Here is a 19,808-nt window from a genome sequence, read left to right as displayed (position 1 = left end):
TGGGTGACAGATCCTGCTAATAATTTAGTGACTATAATTATACATCTATATCAAACCTGAATTAATGAAGCAGTAATGGGATACAAGAAACACTGGCACCAGCAAGAGAGCTGAAGGAGATAAAGAATATGAAAGACAATGTATGCCCTTTCTATATCATATTTACAAAAAATACTAATTTCCTTTGTACTTTCCCAGAACTGCTATCTATCTCAAGACAAGCAAGGCATAAAGGACTGCCTGAAGAACCAACCCTAAGGCGCAGCCTGCCGACTACTGGGTTCCTCTAGACAGATGATAATGCCATTATTTCTGCTGCTATGATCATCAGCTCATATTAGAATGATTCTGAATCATCATCATCTGGTGCACAAACGAAGAGGACAAACAACATTTCATCCCATTGAGGATAAAATGGATTCTGCCATTGCAATTTCTTTCCTAAAAACTGTTTTTACATTTCTATTTTATATGTCATGAATACTCCAATTTCTCTATATTTCACTGTAATAATAGTAAATTCAACAATGTCATGTCTTTCCAGCTTTTCAAACTCTAAGACTTGCCACCTATACTACAAATGAAAAATGAAAGTATGCCTGATTAGTTTAAAGTTCTCATTAGAGGCAGAAGTCAAAACATTCTTTTCATAGTAAAACCATTTTCAATACTCTAGAAAAACAAACATACACATCCCTATACATAAAAACATTTATTTCTAGGTGATGTATCAAATTGAACTACTTTTTAAAAAGTGAAAGAAAAGATATTTTCACAAGCAAAATGTTGGGTTGTGGTCAGTAATTAAAAGAATGATTCTTCCTCTAAAAACATAAAATGAAAATCTACTAAATTCAATGAATATTCAAAGAGGAGCTTATCATGAAACTAAAGGCTAAACTAAAACACAGATTAAGAAAAAAGAGAATTTAGCTAACCTTATCTGTGTAGCCTAATGAATGAAATCCAAACATGTAAAGTGAGGCTTACATAATAATATTTTTGGACTTGAAATGGCATCATATTTCCTTTCATTTTTTCCTTTACTTAGGCAAATTTTCTTATGTTTTCTTTACTTATCTAGCTTTTTTAAAATTTAATCACTTTGCTTTATGCATAAATGAAATATAGTTTAGCTTGGTTTTTAGCTTACTATATATTTAAGAAGAAAATATGTTTTCACAGTGTTTTTTTTTAATGATAGGTCTTTGTCTTAGGTTGTATTAGCATATTCCATGAATTCAATGATCATAACCCAGTGACTGGATTTGGAATCAAAGGATCTTGGTCAAAACTGTGTTTCTGCAATGCATTTGTAATGGCCCTGGAAAGATATTTAAGATCTTGGTCTCAGCTTCCACATTTTTGAAATGGCTTTTCTTGATCAAAGATGACTCATGCAAGAACATTAAGTGAAGTTAAATTTCATAATGAATATGTTAATCAATTATTAATGCAGAATAAAGATTGGATCTATGATATCATTGGTATAAGGAATTCCCAGGTGAAGTTCCCATTATTGATACAGATCAGCACCTTTCCTACAACTTAACAGTTTAGAGAATTTTCTAGAGCAGAGATGCCAAACTTGGGCAAAACTCCCCAGTACTTCTGAACCAGACTGAAATGTAATTGGAAAATGTTTAACAAAATAAATAAAAACACAGTAAGACACAGAGAATGCTAATTTGTGGTTTTATAAGTCAATATATGACCCACAGGGATCCATTTCTATTTGAATTTGAAACCATTAGCCTACAGCACTGAGAGGTGAAATGACAGTGAGAAAACCAATGGTTGTCAGAGGTAGGACTTGAACCCAGATCCTCCAGATTTCAGGACCAACTCTCCATCCACTATTCTAAATTGCCTTTAATCAAAAATGACTACAGACTATACATATATTTTTATCTTTAAGTGTGAAACTTTCTTAGTACAAACTATTCTTGTTAATAAAAAGACAACTGAAGAACTATCCTAATAAAACATCAACTTCCACTTCATCGACTACACTTTGTGTTGATCACAATAAAATGTGGTAAGTCCTCAAAGAGATAAGAGAAACAGCTCATCTTACTTATCTCCCAAGGAACCTGTAAGCAGGCCAAGAAGCAACAGCTAGAACTGAACACGGAATTGACTGGTTTAAGATTGGAAAAGGTACAACAAAGATGTATATTGTCACCTTGTATATTTAATTTTTATATGAAAAATACCAGCCTCAATGAATCAAAAGCCAGAATTAAGGTTGCTGGGAGAAATATCAACAGTCTCAGATATGCAGATGGTAATACTCTGATGGCAGAAAGTGAAGAGGAATTAAGCCTCTTGATGAGGGTGAAACAGTGAAACAGTGAAAAGCCGCCTGAAGCTTAACATTAAAAAAAAAATCTAAGATCTTGGCAACTGGTCCTATCGCTTCCTGGCAAACAGAGGGAAAAGAAATGGAAGCACTGTCACATTTCATATTGTTGGGTGACTGCAGCCATGAAATTAAGACACACTCCTTGGAAGAAAAACTGTGGCTAATTTGGACAACATACTAAAAAGCAGAGTCATCACTTTGCTGACAAAGGCCTCCATAGTCAAAGCTATGGTTTTTCCAGCAGTAATGTAAGATTCTGGGAGTTGAAATACAAGGTAAGCTGAGTGCCACAGAACTGATGTTTTCAAACTGTGGTGCTGAAGAAGACTTTGAGAGTTCCTTAGACAGCAAGGAGATCAAATCAGTCAATACTTACAGAAATTAATTGAGGCTATTCACTGAAAGGTCAAATGCTAAAGCTGAAACTTAACTATTTTGACCATATAATGAGAAGACAGAACTCAATGGAAAAGACCTAATGTTGAAAAAGATCAAAGGCAAAAGGAGAAAGGGATGGCAGAGAATGAGATGGATAGGTCGTGTCACGAAAGCAATGGACATGACCTTGGACAGACTTTGGGAGATAATGGAGGATAAAAAGGCCTGCATGCTATGGTCCAGGGGGTCACTGTAATGGTAATTTGAAGCCCCCTTTTTGTATTGGCAAGTAAGCAGGTACTTAGCACTTAGTAACTAATCAAAACTCTGTGAAAGAAATAGAAGGTATGTTCCTGATGTAACAGGAAGGGCTGAAACAGGAAGCAGCTAATGCTGTGTATATAAGAAAAGCCCAGAAAGGCACAAGCAGAATTTCTTCAGACAAGGATCTGGTGGCAAAGCAGCTACAAAAGATCGAGAACTGAGCCAGAATTTCCTGAGAATTTCTGGTGGTAGAGCTTCTTCTGAATAGGAGCCCAGGAGCCAAGAGCCAGGAGCCCAAGAGCCCCCTCCCCCCAGGCTGGATAAGGTAATTCTGATTTTTTGAACAAGCTGCAGAAGACTGAGGAAGCATGACCGGGATGCAGGGACTTTGTCTGTTTGTGGCTTGGTTGAGCCTTGAATTCCTGGGAGCAGAAACTGTGAATGAATTCCTGGGAGCAGAAACTGTGAATGATTTGAGATGGACTGGACCCTGTAAACTTCAGTGTGGAGCAGGACCTATCCAGAGAGCTGGACAAGGGACTAGGAGTTGTCTGTCACTGAACCCAGGTGACAGTCTGGTGAATCCAGGTAGAAACTGGGACCATGGAAGGGGATCCAGGGAATCTGAGAACCGGCCCCAAGTCAAAATGAAAAGACCTCTCCATGGGTACTGAGTAATGATGAAATTGTAGTTTACCAGTGACCTAGGGGTGGAGGGTTTGTGTATTCTCTAATGATTGTACTTAGTGATTAATGCTAATTGATTGTTGAATAAGTTACTGATTGAGTTAATTTAATGTGCCCCATGAGACTTTGACTATTGTGCTTTGAGATGATTGTTCTTTGTTCTAAACATTGTGACCACTTTGGTGAAAACTATGTGGCCATTTTAATGATAAGCTGTTGTGAATACTATATTGTGATTTTATGTGGTAAGTTGTAATATTGTGAATGCTATACCTTGATTTTCTGTGAATGTTTTGCTTTGATTTATTATGGAATAAATAGAGTGCTCACTATACTGTGTAATCAGAACCTTAAAAGCTGTTCACAGTAGCAGTCCTCTGGAAAGCTACTTGTGTGTGGCATTACAGTTACAAAGAGTCAAATATGACTAAACAAATGAACAACAACAAAAATAAAACATGATATGACATATTTATGATCTGGTAGTATTGTGTGCCTGAAGCAAGAAGATCTGAGTTCAAGTCCTACCTCAACCCTTACTAGCTGTGCAACCCTTGGTAAATCATGACCTCTAAGCCTCAGTTCCCTCATACATAAAATAGGGTGAAAAGGTACTTACTTCACAGAGTTATTGTGAAGATTAAATTAGATAACACATAAAGTTCTTTGCTAACTTTAATGCACTACGAAAATGTTAGCTATTATTATTATTACTATTATTTAACATTTCTTCCATATATACTATAATATATATTAACTTGGAAGTTATCTAAAGCAGTGGTGTCAACCTCAAATAGAAACAGGAATATAACTCAATTATACATGAGGATTCCTGTCAGTCATATACTGATTTAGAAAACCTTATGCTAATGTTATCTATGTTCTACTGTATTTTTGTTTATTTTGCTAATTTTTCCCAATTAGGGGCAGCTTCGTGGAACAGTGGATAGCGTGCTGGGCCTGAAGTCAGGAATACTCACCTTCCTGAGTCCAAATCTGATTTCAGACATTTACAAGCTATGTAACCCCAGGCAAGTCACTGAACCTTGTTTGCCTCAGTTTCCTCATCTGTAAAATGAGCTGGAGAAATAAATGGCAAATCACTCTAGTATCTATGCCAAGAAAATTTACCTAAGTGGGGTCACAAAGAGTTGGACATGACTAAAATGACTCAAAAACAACAACAAAATTTCCCAATTACATTTTAATCTGATTCCTGTTGCACTCAGGAGTCTAGCAACTGCATGACCTGCTGCACGTTGGGCACCTCTATTCTAAAGCACTATTACACCCATGTAACACAGGAAACTAATGCCCAAATGGTACTGAGGTTATTCCTAACTGAGGAGGCAACAATCCCAACCTAGTAAAGCAGTGAAACAAACATAATGTTTTAATTTCTTTTTTATGTTTAACTTGTACAGGTAAGTCTTTTCTTAAACAATTACTGATATTGTAGTGTCTCTAAAAGTAGGCTCTAAGTTGAAAGATCTTGATTTTAATTTCAAGCTGTTGGCTGATTTCACATCCCCCAAGAGGCATCTAGACTACAAACAAGCAGCAATTCAGTGCAGAATTCAAACTAAACGATACTCTCCTAATCTGAACCCAGCGTTGGAGTTTATTGTGCTTGATTATACATATTTGTAACAGAGGTTTTGTTTTCCTTTCTTTTTCAATTCAGGATTCAGAGAACACAGTTCTGAAAATGAAACCAAATTTAACAAATGTGAATTCAAACCACCAATACAGTGATTTCAAGGCCTTGGTAAGAGGAAGACCAAAATACTGATAAACTACTTAAGGACTCAGGTGCCTACATTCTAAGGAACAAAGTAGTGCTAAAGAAAAAAACCCAACCACAAAAACAAACCAATAAAAAACAAAATAAGGTGATTTGAAATTTATATGAAAGAAAGAAAATATGACAGATATATGATGGGAGGGAACTTATGTCTGAAACATGGCAACAAAAGGGTATCAGTTTGCTCCAGAAATATGACTGCTATTAAGTATAAACGAAGCCAGGAGAATTTAACAGTGACCTGATCTGAGTGTTTGATGTTTGTATTTCCACCAAAGGCAAGTAAGAGAATTCTCAAAGTAAAGTCAGGTCTCTGTCCCAGAAGAGAATGTAAATGCTTTTGTATCCTTAAGGTTAAAGGGGAAGAAGAAAGGAAGGAAGGAAGAGGGAAGGATGAAAGGATGTATTGGAGGCAGGGAAGAAGGGAGAGAAAGACGAAAAGAAAATAATCTGATGAATACAGGGTAATAAACCTGACTTGTATCAAGAGCTTAGAGGATAGAAGAATGTCATGAGGAAGAGAAAAGGATGAAGAAAGACCAGAGAGCAAAGTGCAGCTAAGAAACAGTTAAGACTCTTGCCAAAGAAGTGGCAGCCATAGACTCTAGAGAAGAATATGTATTCTGAAGGAAAATTTTTAGTTTAGTCATAATTGGTCAAAACCAGGTTCGGAATAGCAGCTTCCCACAGCACCTCCTCCACCACCTAAAAATGAACTTATCACTAAAATAAGTTATGAATTTATCAACTGTTCTACTTTTTGGCAGAGTGAGTATTCCAGCAGATGTCCATTAAGTTGAAATCCCCCATTACTACTATATCAAATCTCTGTGCCAAGCTTGTGATGTTTCCTGAGCTCCTTGTCTCCTTCCTTCTTCTGTCCAGGTGGCCTGTGGGATATTCCTACCACAACACTGCTTCCATTTTTCTCTCCATTCTGCCTCAACCAAATTCTCTCCAATATGTATCTTCCCTCTGGTTTCTAGATTTCCTCACATAAGTATATATTCTCAATATACAATGCAACTCCACCTTCCCTTTTATCTACTCTATTCCTTTTAAACAGCCTTCTGGTAGAAATATTCCAGTCATGGATCCCATTCCAGAAAGTCTCCATGATTTCTATAAAGGTAAATTTGCCTTCTTGTGTATCTCTAATTCACATTCTTTATTTTCCATACTTTTTTATTTGTGTATAGACATCTGAGGCCAGATTCAAAGGAAGACTCTAGGCAAAGATGTTTTTACTGGCCCTTGTTAGTTTCATTCCATCCCTGGCTAAAACCCTATATTTTAAGCCATGATCCAAGAATACAAATCTCTTTCTCAGACACCAGTTTCTAAACTAGGTACTTTACTTCTCAAATCTGACTTTCTCTTTTGAATCACCCACCTTTGATCAATCTTTACTCTATACACATATGAATCTGTAATTTCATCGATCTCTAATTTCATTCCAATGATACAGATTGCAGCCTATACATGCTTGTCCATTCTATATCCAAGATCTCTAAAAGCTACAGGAGACCAATGCAATATGCTGATGGCTGTCCTCACTTTCTCCAGGTAATGGGAATGTAAATTTTTAAGATCTTCCCTGCCCCTAGGCTAAAGTGCACCTGGAGCCTGGGGTAGGAGACTTGTTTTTCAGTAGACACTTTTTGATTGGGCAGTGAGTCAATAAGGTTGTTACATTCTCTGAGCCAGGAGAAGGCTATATAAGCCCTGATGTGTAGCTTTGTTTTGGGGCTCAGATGTTGATTTGGTATGGATGTAATGGTTGGACAGTCTGGAAACTGTCTACTTGATCTGTTTCTCTGTCTTGATAATTCTGTCTGTATATTCTGAAGTTCGGGGTGCTGACCTTTTTCCCCTGAACTAGGTAAACGATACATATGTTTGACTGATTAAAGTAAGCTTGTTAACTCATTCTGAGTTGCTTTCCTTTTATCAAAGCAGATCCAAGAACCTGTGTTGGCAGACATCCTGGGGACGCTGGGGTGCTTGCCGCTACACTCCCATCTTCATCAGTGTCAAAAGTACAACCTAAAATCACCCCCCGAAGTCTTTAGTTCTCACCCAGGACTATATGATTCTTAGCTATGCCTTTCAGGTTATACTAGATTTATAGTATCATTTATCCTCATGTAAATCAATAAATGTAGAGAGAAGTCATCAGGTTTGACGAATCTCAGAAAGGAATTTATAATCCCCTAGCATGCTGTCTATGGCAACTTGCCAAATAGCCATCTCAGCGACCCTCAACAAGCAGTCAATAACTATCATAACTTGTCCAAGTAGCTGGGTATTGCAGTTGAAAGAATAAGGACAACTTGAGTTCAAATATGACCACAGACACTGACTAGGCAGCTATGTGATCCTTAATCAGTCTCAGTTTCCCAATCTGTAAAATAGCACCTACCTCACAGAATTGTGAATATCCAATGAAACAATATTTGTAAGATACTTTGTGAACCTTAAAGCACAGGTGTCACCTATGGATAAAAATCACTCCTACTCCTACTACCATTACTAGTACTACTACTACCTACTAATGTGTTCCTCTGGATAACTTCTCTCCTGGTGACACCTGTGGATACAGATCAACATTCCTTGGAGCATGGAAAAGACTCCTCCTCCTTGGAGGATCCCCACTAAGGGAAAAGCTTCATACCAATTGCCTGGTTTCACATGTCCAATGGCTCTTCATCCTTTCATCCTCCATACCACATTATTCTACCCTTCCAACTTCCTAACACAAGTTTCCCTTTGTCCCTTAAGCATTTTTCGTCTTTGTTTTCTCCTTGAAACACGTTTTCCATTCTTAAAAAAAAAAATGATTTGATGTAATAGTTGGTTATCTTGCCTTACAGTGAGTGTTCTTTAATAAAATAACAATAATAAACATTTACATATTGCTCTAAGGTCTGCAAAGCACTATATATATAATCTCATTTGATTTTTACAACCTTAAGGTGCTACTATTATCCCCATTTTATAAATGAGGAAACTGACGTAAAGGTAAAATATCCCAACCAAGGATTATAACAGCTAGTTAGCATCTGGGGTAGGTTATAAAGTCAGGCTTTCTTGACTCCAAGTCCAATATTCTATCCAGTGAAGACACCTACATGTACATACTAACATCTGTGAAAGGACAAAGAAGTAAAGAAATTACAAAAAGAAGCAGACATGATTCTCTAACCACGGCAACACCTGCCTTTGCACTCTGATTTCCAAGTCCATGTGGGGCAGATGTCTTGCCCCTACATAATCAGAAGCAATAGAGCAAGGATTTTTAGCCTGTTATGGACAGTTCATGTCCACTGAAGCCCATGGACCCCTTCTTAGAATAATGTTTTATTTTGTTTTCAAAATAATTGAAGAAAATGTTAAATTTCAATTAGAGGTTAGTGAAAATAGAGATGGCTCAGAGGTGCCAGGGATACACATATGATGAGATAAATACAGTCTAGAGGTCTATGAATGAGAGTTTCTTCCCTAGGAGGGACCTCAGTAATGTAGAAATAAACTTATTGGCTGGGATGCAAGAACTGTATCTTTAAGATACATAATATCCCTGAATTTATTCTGAATCAAAGATTTGAGAGAAATACATCTAAATTTACAAATAAGACATTTTATCTCTTCATCTAAGTGATGAAAAATAATTTAAACCTACCTGGTCTTTGCTGTTGATTTCCATCAAGTGTTAAAAGCAATTGTTCCAAAGGTGTACATACTCCAAAATATGGCAGAGAATAATATTTAGCCGCTAAAGCAAAGGCTTCCACATTCACCAATTTCTGAGAATTTTCACAGAATATATTGGAAAAATCAGTAATACCTGTGAAATTAGGAAAGAAAGTTATAGGTTAATGAGTAGTTGTCTTGCTCTAGTAATATGAGATTAAAGAAGCATAAAAGACAAATTAATAGATCAAAACATAAAAGTTTGATTCACAGAAGAAGATATCCTATTTTTAAAGTTCTTATTTCACTATAAAAACAAAATCGAACAATTCTACTATTATTTACTATTTAAACTTTTGGTTTGACTCCATGCTCTTTCCAAGTACCAAAGGCAATTACATAGTTTAATCCCAAATTACAGTTTGGCATTCTCTCTTCTTTTGCTGGTTTCAGGGGACTAAAATAGTTTAATATTTGGATAAGGAGAAATGTGGCCATTAAATTTATGAACTGTCCTGGCTGACCTACAACTGTGAATTAATAGGATAAAAAAAAGTACAACTGTACACCATTAAACCCTGTCCATACCAGATTTAGAACAATGTTATCACCCCCACTGGTACAGCTGTTATTATAAGATGTTTTCTCTTTCATTTGGTCCTTATAGACTATTTGGTTTTTGGTCGTTTTTATTTTTCCCTTAAATGTCTTGTCAATCTGAGTGACTAAGAGGATACTGCATGTGATGAAGTTGTCATTGCAAAGAATAGCACGAACAGTCTCCACATTCATTTTTAATTCGTATCCCACAAATCCAATATAGCAAGAGTTGATAAAGTTTCCAAACGTTTGTTCACTGAAGTGTGAGAGGCTGATGGAGGTTCTTTCCATTTGCTTTCCTAATCTAAATTCTACTTAGGTCAAAGTGAAAAGGGGTCCTTCAATGTGTCTATTACAAACTTAATCAAAAATAAGTTATGGTTTTTCATGAGGGCTAGAACTCAGTTAATTTTTTGGCTGATATTTTTTAATAACTCAAAAGCATGTGACAATATTTTAAATGAATTATAAACAACAATGAACAAAGGAATGCTTCGACCAAAAAATAAGGGAAAATCTATTGAACTCCTTTGGCATTTATAAAAAGATCTATGTAATTTACATTCAATTATTCAGTAATAATTATAATAGCACTTATATCAGGCAGCTATGTGGCACAGTAGATTGAGAGCTGGGCCTGGAGTTAGGAAGAAATGAGTTTTAATTCAGCCTCAGATACTTACTAGCCATATGACCCCAGGCAAGTCACTTAACTCTATTTGCTCCAGTTTCCCCACATGTAAAATGAACTGGAGAGGGGCAGCTAGGTGGCGCAGTGAATAGAGCACCGGCCCTGGAGTCAGGACTTCCTAAGTTCATATTTGGCTTCAGACACTTAACACATAAACTAGCCGTGTGACCTTGGGCAAGTCACTTAACCCCAACTGCCCTCCAAAAAAAAAAGAAAAAAATGAACTGGAGAAAGAAATGGCAAACCACTTCAGGATCTTTGCCAAGAAAACCCCAAATAGGTTCACAAAGAGTCAGACATGACTGAAAAACGACAACAAAAAGCACTTTCACAAATATAGCACTTTAAGGTTTATAAAACTCTTTATTTGCATATTATCTCATTTTATCCCTTACAAAAAACCTGGGAGGTAGGTGCTATCATTTTTTTTTCAAAGCAATTGGGGTTAAGTAACTTGCTCAAGGTTACACGGCCTGTTATTTTTTGTGTGGGTGCCAAGTATCTGAGGCCGGAACCGATCCCAGGTCTCCCGACATGGGGGCCAACGCTCTTACTCACTGTGCCACCTGGCCGCAAAGGTTAAGTGAATTGCTCATGGTCTCACAGGTAGTTTCAGGTCAGATTTGAATTGAGATTCTCCTGACTTCAGGTTCAGTGCTCTATCCTCAGCACTACCTGGCTGTCTAGGTATCATTCATGACACTAATTTCTAGAATATATAATATCACAAAGCATGTTAAAACCTATTTTGCTAGAAATGGTACTTTGCTATATGGCTAGAGAAAAGGGAGAGAGGGGAATGGAGTGAGAATGAGACACACAGAGACAGAGAGACACAGAAAGAAAGACAGAGATGGGGAGGAGAGGAAAAGTGAAAGGGAGCAGGAGAGGGAGAGAGAGGAGAGGAGAAAAGAGAGGTAACATTTATTAAGCCCTTACTACATGCCAGGAACAGAACTGAGTGCTGGGGATATATAAGGCAAGCAAACAACACAGACCTATCATCAATGATCTTATGCTACATGGGGAAAGATACCCCATAAAGGGGACCAGAAAAACAGAGATGTAAAGAAATGGGGAAGAGGGATACTGGTAGGGGGTGGAGAAGTCTAGAGAGTGAGTCAAGTCAGGAGGGGCTCCTGGCCCCTTAAGAAGTAGTGGCCTGGGCTGAAGAGTCATCTATCAAATTAAGGGGTAGGGCACAGAGAGCCTAGAGTTAGGAGGCTGATAAGGTTATAAAGGCATTAACATTTGGAAGTTACTCGTATACAAAAAATAAAAAATACTGGTCTCTGAAAGAATAAAAATCAATATGGTGGTCAAAGATGATCACAGAAAATGAAATATAACCTTTCTTATGACAAAATGAAATGGTAAATTAAAAAAAAATTAACTGCTGTGAGCCCTATTTTTTCCTATAAACTCTAAAAAGAAATAAATGAGATAGCACCAAACCTTTTTTAAGTTTGCGACAAAGGCCAGTGCCATGTGGAATAACCTATCACAGACAACTCTACTGAGAGAGGCCCTGAGGATGCCTCTGCTCAGCACTTAAATATGGAGCTTTTCCATTGCATCCTCACTAAAGGATTTATTCCTCTCCTCAATGTGTGCAGAGCCAAGATTCTCCCTCAAAGGTTAACATTTAAATTAACTTATGCCAGATTTGTCCTGGTGACTACACATTTCTGCCTCCCAAATGGCCTATATATTTTCTTGTACAATAAAGCCTAAGATGTTAAGTTGCGCCTTCTTGGAAGTGAGCTTTTCTCCATTTTTCTCAGGTATCTCAGGGCTCTTTCTTGTTGCAGATGAGATTTCTGATTCTCTAAATCCCTGAGCTGCTCTGGGTCCAGGTATAGTACCCTACAGTAGGAAACACCCTGGTTCTGGGTTCTAATCCCATCTCTGCCACTAATTACCCTGTGTGACCATGGGTAAATCACTGATCCCTACTTTCTTCATCCCTAAAAGGAAGGAATTAGACCAGATGATCTCTAAGATTGTTCTAGTACTAGATCAATCATCCTACATGATGTATTAACAAACTCTGGATTATAGAAAACTGGTAGGTGTTCCAGTCAATTATCAAGGATTTATTTATTGCATATCATGTTCTGGGCTCTGTAGAAAATGCTGGGGATAAAAGGAAAGATAAAACTAGTTGCTGCCCTCAAGGAGCTTACATTCTAATGGGAGAAACAACACACAAAACATTAGTTACATACAAATTCCAGGGAAGGCCTCTAGGAAGATAAAATTAAAATCTTAACAGGAAGCTAAGAGGCCAATGGGAGGTAGAGCATCTCTGGTATGAGGGGCAGGCAATGCAAAGGAATGGAGACAGAAAATGGGGTGTCACGTGTAAGGAAGAGGAAGTAGGTCAGTGTAGCTTGATTGCAGATGGGGAAAAAAAGAATAAAGCATAAGAAGATTCGACAGGCAAAAAAGAGGCCACATTATGACCTTTAAAGTTAAGATGATTATACATTTGATTCTTTCTAGAGCCACTGGAGTTTTAGAAAGGGACACAGACCTATCCTTCAGAAAAATCACTTTGTCAAGAAGGAATAACAGACCTCAAGGTCCAACCTCCTCATTTGAGAGATAAGGAAACTGAGGCCCATAAGTGCTAAGTGGAAATGTGCCACTTTAGGCCACCCAAGTAACTCAAAAGATATCCTAGGACTGATGGCTAAGGGTGATAATTGAGACAAACTTAACTGCCTTTTTTGTTGCCACTCAATGTAGAAATCACGAAAATATAAATGTATATACAAATACATCACTCAATAATAAATTTTGGATAATGACTCCACCTTTGTTGTTGTTGTTGTTTGTCCTTTGTTCTTGAAGAGGACCATGACATCAGGGAAATGACGCCACCTAGTCTACTTTCAGAGTTCCTAACACTTAAGTAATGTATTTGTAGGGGCTTTCAAAACACTGTATATGTCTCATTTTATCCTAATAACAATACTATAAATTAGTTATTATTATTATGGATAAAAAAAAAACTGAGGCTAAAAGAAGTGATTTGTCCAGAGTTACACAGCTTGTAAGAACAAAGATCTATTTATAGATGTGAGATATGAAGAATGGAGATGAAGCTAATCATATTACTGGGTACCCAAAGTCTGCAGTTTTAAGATACTAAAAATATATAAAATAACTATATATAATATTTAGATAATAATGTTAAAGTCTTCCAAGGTCAATGGCTAAAATATAATATGGCAATCTACATCTAAGCAACACACTGGAGCTTTCATTCAAAGCTAGTTCAAATCAATAGTTCAAGTAGCTGCATCAACGTGGCATATCCTGCCTTCCCCCTAGAAAGGAAAACCTCTTTAAAACTCTGTAGAATCTTGCTGTTCAGTTGTTTCAGTCATGTTTGATTCTTCATGACCCCATTTTGGGTACCCCTGGCAAACATACTGTAGTGGTTTGCCATTTCCCTCACCTGCTCATTTTACAGATGAGAAAACTGAGGCAAATGGAGTTAAGGGATTTGTTCAGGGTCACACAGCTAGTAAGTGTCTGAGGCCAGATCTGAACCTAGAAAGATGAATTTTCTTGACTCCAGCCCTGGCATTCTATCCACTGTGCCACCTTGCTGCCCTGAAGAGTCTTACTAAGGCCAAAAATTTACATACAAATATAGTCAATGCTCAACAATAAAATTCATGACTTCAAGCATTTATATGACTTTATTAGTAATTGTATTTTCACTTTTGTGTTGGCACACTTGCAGCTATGTGCAATACAGAAAAAAGAGGTGCTTTGAATGCAGGTTTGTGTAGTTGCTAGTGTCCTACTATATACTTTACTGGTCTTGTTCACTCTACCTTTGCAGAGCCCCAATCACTGGATATTTTCATTGCTTGCCTTGAAAACTCAGGTTTTGCATTGCAATTATGCCCCCCACAATGTAATACAAGTCCTTTGGGCTCTAAGGTGACACAACACCTCATCAGTTTTTATGTCTTCTGACAACAGTGATACGTCTTCTGACAACAGGGATATCTGTCCCTCAGATGGAGACAAAAGGCAATCAAGGTAGAAAGGTTTACAGCAGTGTGGTATATAGTACAATCCCTCACAATGCCACCTGACACAGTAGAAGGTAAGATTCAGGTTAAAGAATGTTTTAGTTTTGAGAATTTTATTTGCTGCGCAGTTTTTAATGGTACTGTAGATTCCATCAGTTTATATAAAAAGTTAATATTGTCTGAAATCAATATTTTTTCTTATTAATATATTCACATAAAAGATCACAATTCTAGGGAATTACTAGTGAGAAAAATGTTTTACATGTTACCAATTTTATCGTGTGTGTATTTAATGGATTATTTCATGTTTACTGTGTTAGGAAAATATCAGAGTTAATGGTCTGTTATAAAGAACTATATGCAGAAAATTTTCAGCAATCTCTAATCAAAGATCATAACTGGGTGGACAAAGGAACCTAATTCCATATTTCCCATAGGTTCGATGCATAATGTCATGTTTTTGCCTTTTTTGAAGTTTTCTAGGAAAGTCACCCTTGCAAAAGATGAGGATTGGCTATGTGTACGTACACACACACACACACACACACACACACACACATTATATATAGTATATACCTACAGATGTAGATTCATATATCTATCTATCTATCTATCTATCTATCTATCTATCTATCTATCTATCTATCTATCACACTCTGTAGCAATCTGATGAGGAGCCTCTCTAAACTAAGCTAGGTTGTCTCAGAGACAAAAGCTAATATTGTACCTCCAGGACAATACTAAAAATATTTTTGCAGGGTAATAGGAATGCCACAATGATGAATTAGTGAGTTTGATGAAGAAAAGCTAATTCATACAAATAAACTGCCTATTTTCCATTGTCTGGTGAACATTGATTTCACATACATGACATAAATAAGAAATGAGTAAAACCAGATCTTTCTAAAGAACAGCACCATCATGGAGTGACTAGGTGGCACAGTGAGTAAAGCGCCGGCCCCGGAGTCAGGAGGACCTGAGTTCGGTTCAGGCCTCAGACACTTAACATAAAAACTAGCCGTGTAACCTAGGGCAAGTTACTTAACCCCAATTGCTCTCCAAAAAGCAAAAACAAACAAACAAAAAAAAAAGAACAGCACCACCTAGACAGAAGGAAACAAGCACTCATTTGTGCAGCGAGGTTTCTAGAGTCCTGGACTTGGAGTCAGCAAGACCTGCCTTCAATCCAACTCAGACACTCAGCACATGTGTGACCCTGGGAAACTCATTTAACCTCTAGCCACTTTAATCTTCTCATCCATAAGCTGGGGATAAGAATAGCACCAACTTCTCAGGGTTGTTAAGAGGATAAAATGAAATAATATTTGTAAAGTGTTTTACAAATGATAAAGCTCTCCCTATATGCTAGCTACTATTATTATTAGCCATTGAGTTGAGTAACTATGTTCAATAAAGCAATGATTACTTTTTTTTCAAATATTGGATAATTCAGTTATTTCACTGTTCAGTGGGACTGACCTTTCCAGAAGCTAATTAATGATATGATCTACAGTCAGTAGTCAAAGTCATCAAATCAGTTCATGCCCATTAAAATTCCTTGATTTAGTAATATTTAGTGGACTATCTCTTTATAAAACTGTTCTCATGGATCAAACTGCCTTCTTTAACTATTTTGCCAATGGTCATGTTTTTGTTAAATTAATTAATGTTCTGTAAAACAATTCTGTGGTTTTTTTTCATTCTAAACTTTCAAAATCACACCAAATGATCAGGCAGAAGAGACTTAAGTGCAAGAATTACTCAAAGATGAATAAGTTAGTAAGATTTTACCAGGCGATGCTTCTTTGACACTTAAAGAAAGGATGTCTTTATTTAGCGACTAGAAAAGTAGAAAAGTCACCTTTCTAGTCTATAAATATCTTGTTAGAGATGAAGATGAATACTGAATTAAATACACAAAATGATCTTTTAACTTTTTCAGGTTGACCTATTTAAAACAGCCCCATTTGAAAGAAATTACACCCACCATTTATAACCAACAATCATAAATTCAAAGGCACATATGCTTTAGTTTTTAAACAAATAGTTATGCATGTCTTGTGAAAAAAGTATCAAAGATGTATGTATGTCTTATTTAAATAAAAGTATTTAAGTAAAACAATATGAAGGTTTATTATCTGGGTAGAGAAAGAGAAAGAACTGGTTCAAAAGTTTGTATGAAAATGTAAAAATGCTCAAAGATGTGTACCTCTTAGTTTAGCATCAAATGCAAAAGACATTTAAATTATATAAATTCTATGGTGAATTATTTAAGACATTTTGAGTATCACATTGAGTTCTTTGGATATAATACAGGCTAGATGTACTAGTGCAGCCAAAAGTAATAAAAATCACATAGAAATGTTTAGGCATGATATAGCAGGCACAATTCAGCAAGCTATTAAGTAAAAGGCTCAGGTTTAAGGGCTGTCTCAGAATCCCCAGGTTCCAGGGCAGCAATTTCATGGAGTGTGATAGAGACAGAGTATTAAATCTCTAAGTGCAGAGGGACTACTATACTAGTCAGTTAGGGGACAAAGTTGCCAGCAGAAAGAAATGTGATGTTTCTGTTGGATAAATAAATGTTCCCATCAATATAACTATTCTAGCAGTCTAGTTTCTCCTTTATACTGAAATTATTAGCAAAAATCCCAATCCAATATGAATTAAAAGTCATGTTTTATTTAGTCTCTAATTGTGATTGTCCTGGCAATGTGACAAAGGGTTCCTCCACCTGCAATTATTTCAGAAATATGAACATGGGATTGAGTCATACAAGATACAAATACAACAATCATCACTTTACAATTAAAAAAAAAAACTTCTCTAAGATAATGTCCATTGAGTAATATTATTTATCAGAAGGTAAGCTCTCTGAAGGGGTCTTTTTCAACTTTGGATATGCAACAGCAGCAGGATTATGGTAAACCAGTCTGGAGCCATTACTGTCCATCAACGTTGATGCCTCATGAAACTGTGAAAAGTGTCAGAGAAGCCTCCTCTTGTGACAGAAGTTCTGAACTTCTAGGATCCTGAGGGAGGATGTTTGAAAAGTTATGCTGACAAAGACAGAAGTATATACCAAGAAGAGAGAACTCCAGGGTACTGGGCTGCCCTCCCTATTTAATCTCTTGGTTGTTATTGGATTCATTTGTAGATTATTATGGCCCCAAGTAGAAATCCCTATGTTATTCAACTCAATTTCAGTCAGATTGCAATTATCCAAATTTCATGCTGTGAAGGGCAAATATTTCTTTCAAGCATAAAATACATAACTCAGTGGTATTCAAACTGTTCATTTTGTTGACATCTCTGATAGAAAGTACCAAGATGTAAGAGAAGGGTCACTGGACATGGAGCCCAAAGAATATTTCATGTCTGGGCTTGACCACAGAGGAACAATAGAACACTGGGAAAATCACCCGAATTTGTGAATAGTAACAATGGCACAAAGTTCCTCATAGGGTTGTTGTCAGAAAAATGTTTTAGAACCCCAAAAATACTATATGGTAGGCATTACTATCAGATATGGAATATACTAATAATTTCTTAGTCCTTAGATCACATTGCAACATTAATGTAACTGTGGGCCCTCTTAATGTTAGACCATTGTCTAATAATTAGTGAGCTGATATACTCCTTAAGGACCTGAAACATTGTCAAACTGATAGCTTTTCTATAAATGAACTATTCAAGATATGCTCAGAGGCAACAAGAATATCATTTCATGGCAGTCTTCATTATGTTGTCTTACAATGCTCACAATGAACATGAGGAAAGAGACCACAGGGAAGGTGACTGCCATTTGAATGTCAATAAGATGTAGTATTCTACAGAGAACTTTATAAGGTCCTCCAAGTTAAATCTGCATTTACCTTAACACTAGATAATATCAATGCTGACATAGGTGCAAATGAGGAGGGTGGAAATTCTGGTAGAAATACAGTTTGTGATAAAGAAATTAAAGCAATCAGAAACACAGTTTAATAAGAGTCTTAAGTTTGTAAATCTTAAATACTTATTGGAAGAAATGAGGAGGAAAGTATTGGTCATGGGAAGTCTTAAACAGCAGAGCAAAACTGTATATGATTCCAAATGACTTGTTATCAACTAGAGCAAAGGTCCAAATCAATAACATATAAAAAGAAAGAATGAAGATGAGAAGATAACTGCATGTAATTATAATTCTTCAACTTGCCTAAACTCTTTTCAGCTAATGATAAAACATATCCCTCTTATCAGAATAAAGGTGGGAAACAATAGTTTGGGGATGCAGTATAAATTATCAGATATAGTCACTTGTGTCTATTGATTTTACTTAATTTGCTAAGAAATGCTTGAATGCTTTAACCATTACAACATAGACTTTAATGTGAATGTGTGTGTCTATGGGGGGAGGTGTTAAGGGGAAATGCCTATGGTAGAAAAATAAAAGGCATTGATCATATTTCTAAAACCAGCTCTCAATTCTATTTTTTTTTAAAGGGGGGAGAGACCCACAGGGGAGACAGATGGAAAAAAAGGCATTAACTCTGATAATCACCATTTCTTGGAGAAATTCAACCAAAGCAAAAGGTCACAACAACAAGGAAGCCAAAAGAGCCCAGAAATCTCCTACAGAAATTGCCTAAGTTAGCAAATATTTAAGTACTTGCAAAGGAGTGATATATGACACACAAGGGCAAAAAGGATTTGGAGTACAAGTTCATTTGCAAAACTCTATAGACAAGGATGGTATGAGATTGCAAGATTATCTCTCACAAAACATAAGTAGTGAGGGAAAAAACAGACATGCAGGGAACTTCACATGAGATCTAACTAAACCACTGATTCATCCTAACATCTGCAAATGCAAATGAAAGGACAAAAAAATAGGCAGGAAATTGAATAGTGTATCTATCACTCTCTCTCTCTCTCTCTTTTTTTTTTTTTACCACATTTATACTCAACACCTTCAGGATGTGTTTATGAAGAGCAGCTAATCAAGACCAAACATAAAGAAGAGAACTACTGCAGCAGTAATTCCATTTCATAATATATACAAGTGGTCATAAAGACATTCAGGAACTCATTTGCAAAACATCTAGAGAAGAAATTTACTAAAGAATGGAAAAAAGAAGGGACAGTATTTTTATTTCTCTCTCACCCAAAAGGCAACCAAAAAAGTAGCAACTACTGTGTTACATACTTTGCTCAGTTTTAGAAAATCCTTGTATAAGCTGGAGAAGGAAACTGCAAACTACTCCAGTATCTTTGCTAAGAAAATCCCAA

The 19,808-nt window shown here is 36.5% G+C and overlaps 1 protein-coding gene across 2 annotated transcripts in view; it reads right to left on the bottom strand.

The window, feature by feature from the left end:
- The window catches only part of METTL25 (methyltransferase like 25), a 151,679-nt gene that overhangs the window by 114,403 nt on the left and 17,468 nt on the right, over positions 1–19,808 (bottom strand). For both annotated transcript variants that reach the window (XM_069095094.1, XM_069095093.1), the window contains exon 2: positions 9,181–9,345. In XM_069095094.1, the coding sequence (XP_068951195.1) occupies positions 9,181–9,345 (165 nt within the window). The remainder of the gene's footprint in view (positions 1–9,180; positions 9,346–19,808) is intronic.

This window comes from Petaurus breviceps, unplaced genomic scaffold (assembly GCF_028583685.1).
Source record: "Petaurus breviceps papuanus isolate PSGF00001 unplaced genomic scaffold, PetGlider_PUasm1.0 225, whole genome shotgun sequence".
NCBI classification, from domain to species: Eukaryota; Metazoa; Chordata; class Mammalia; order Diprotodontia; family Petauridae; genus Petaurus; species Petaurus breviceps.
The sequence above is the reverse complement of the archived record's forward strand: the minus strand, read 5'-3'. Positions and strand labels throughout refer to the sequence as shown.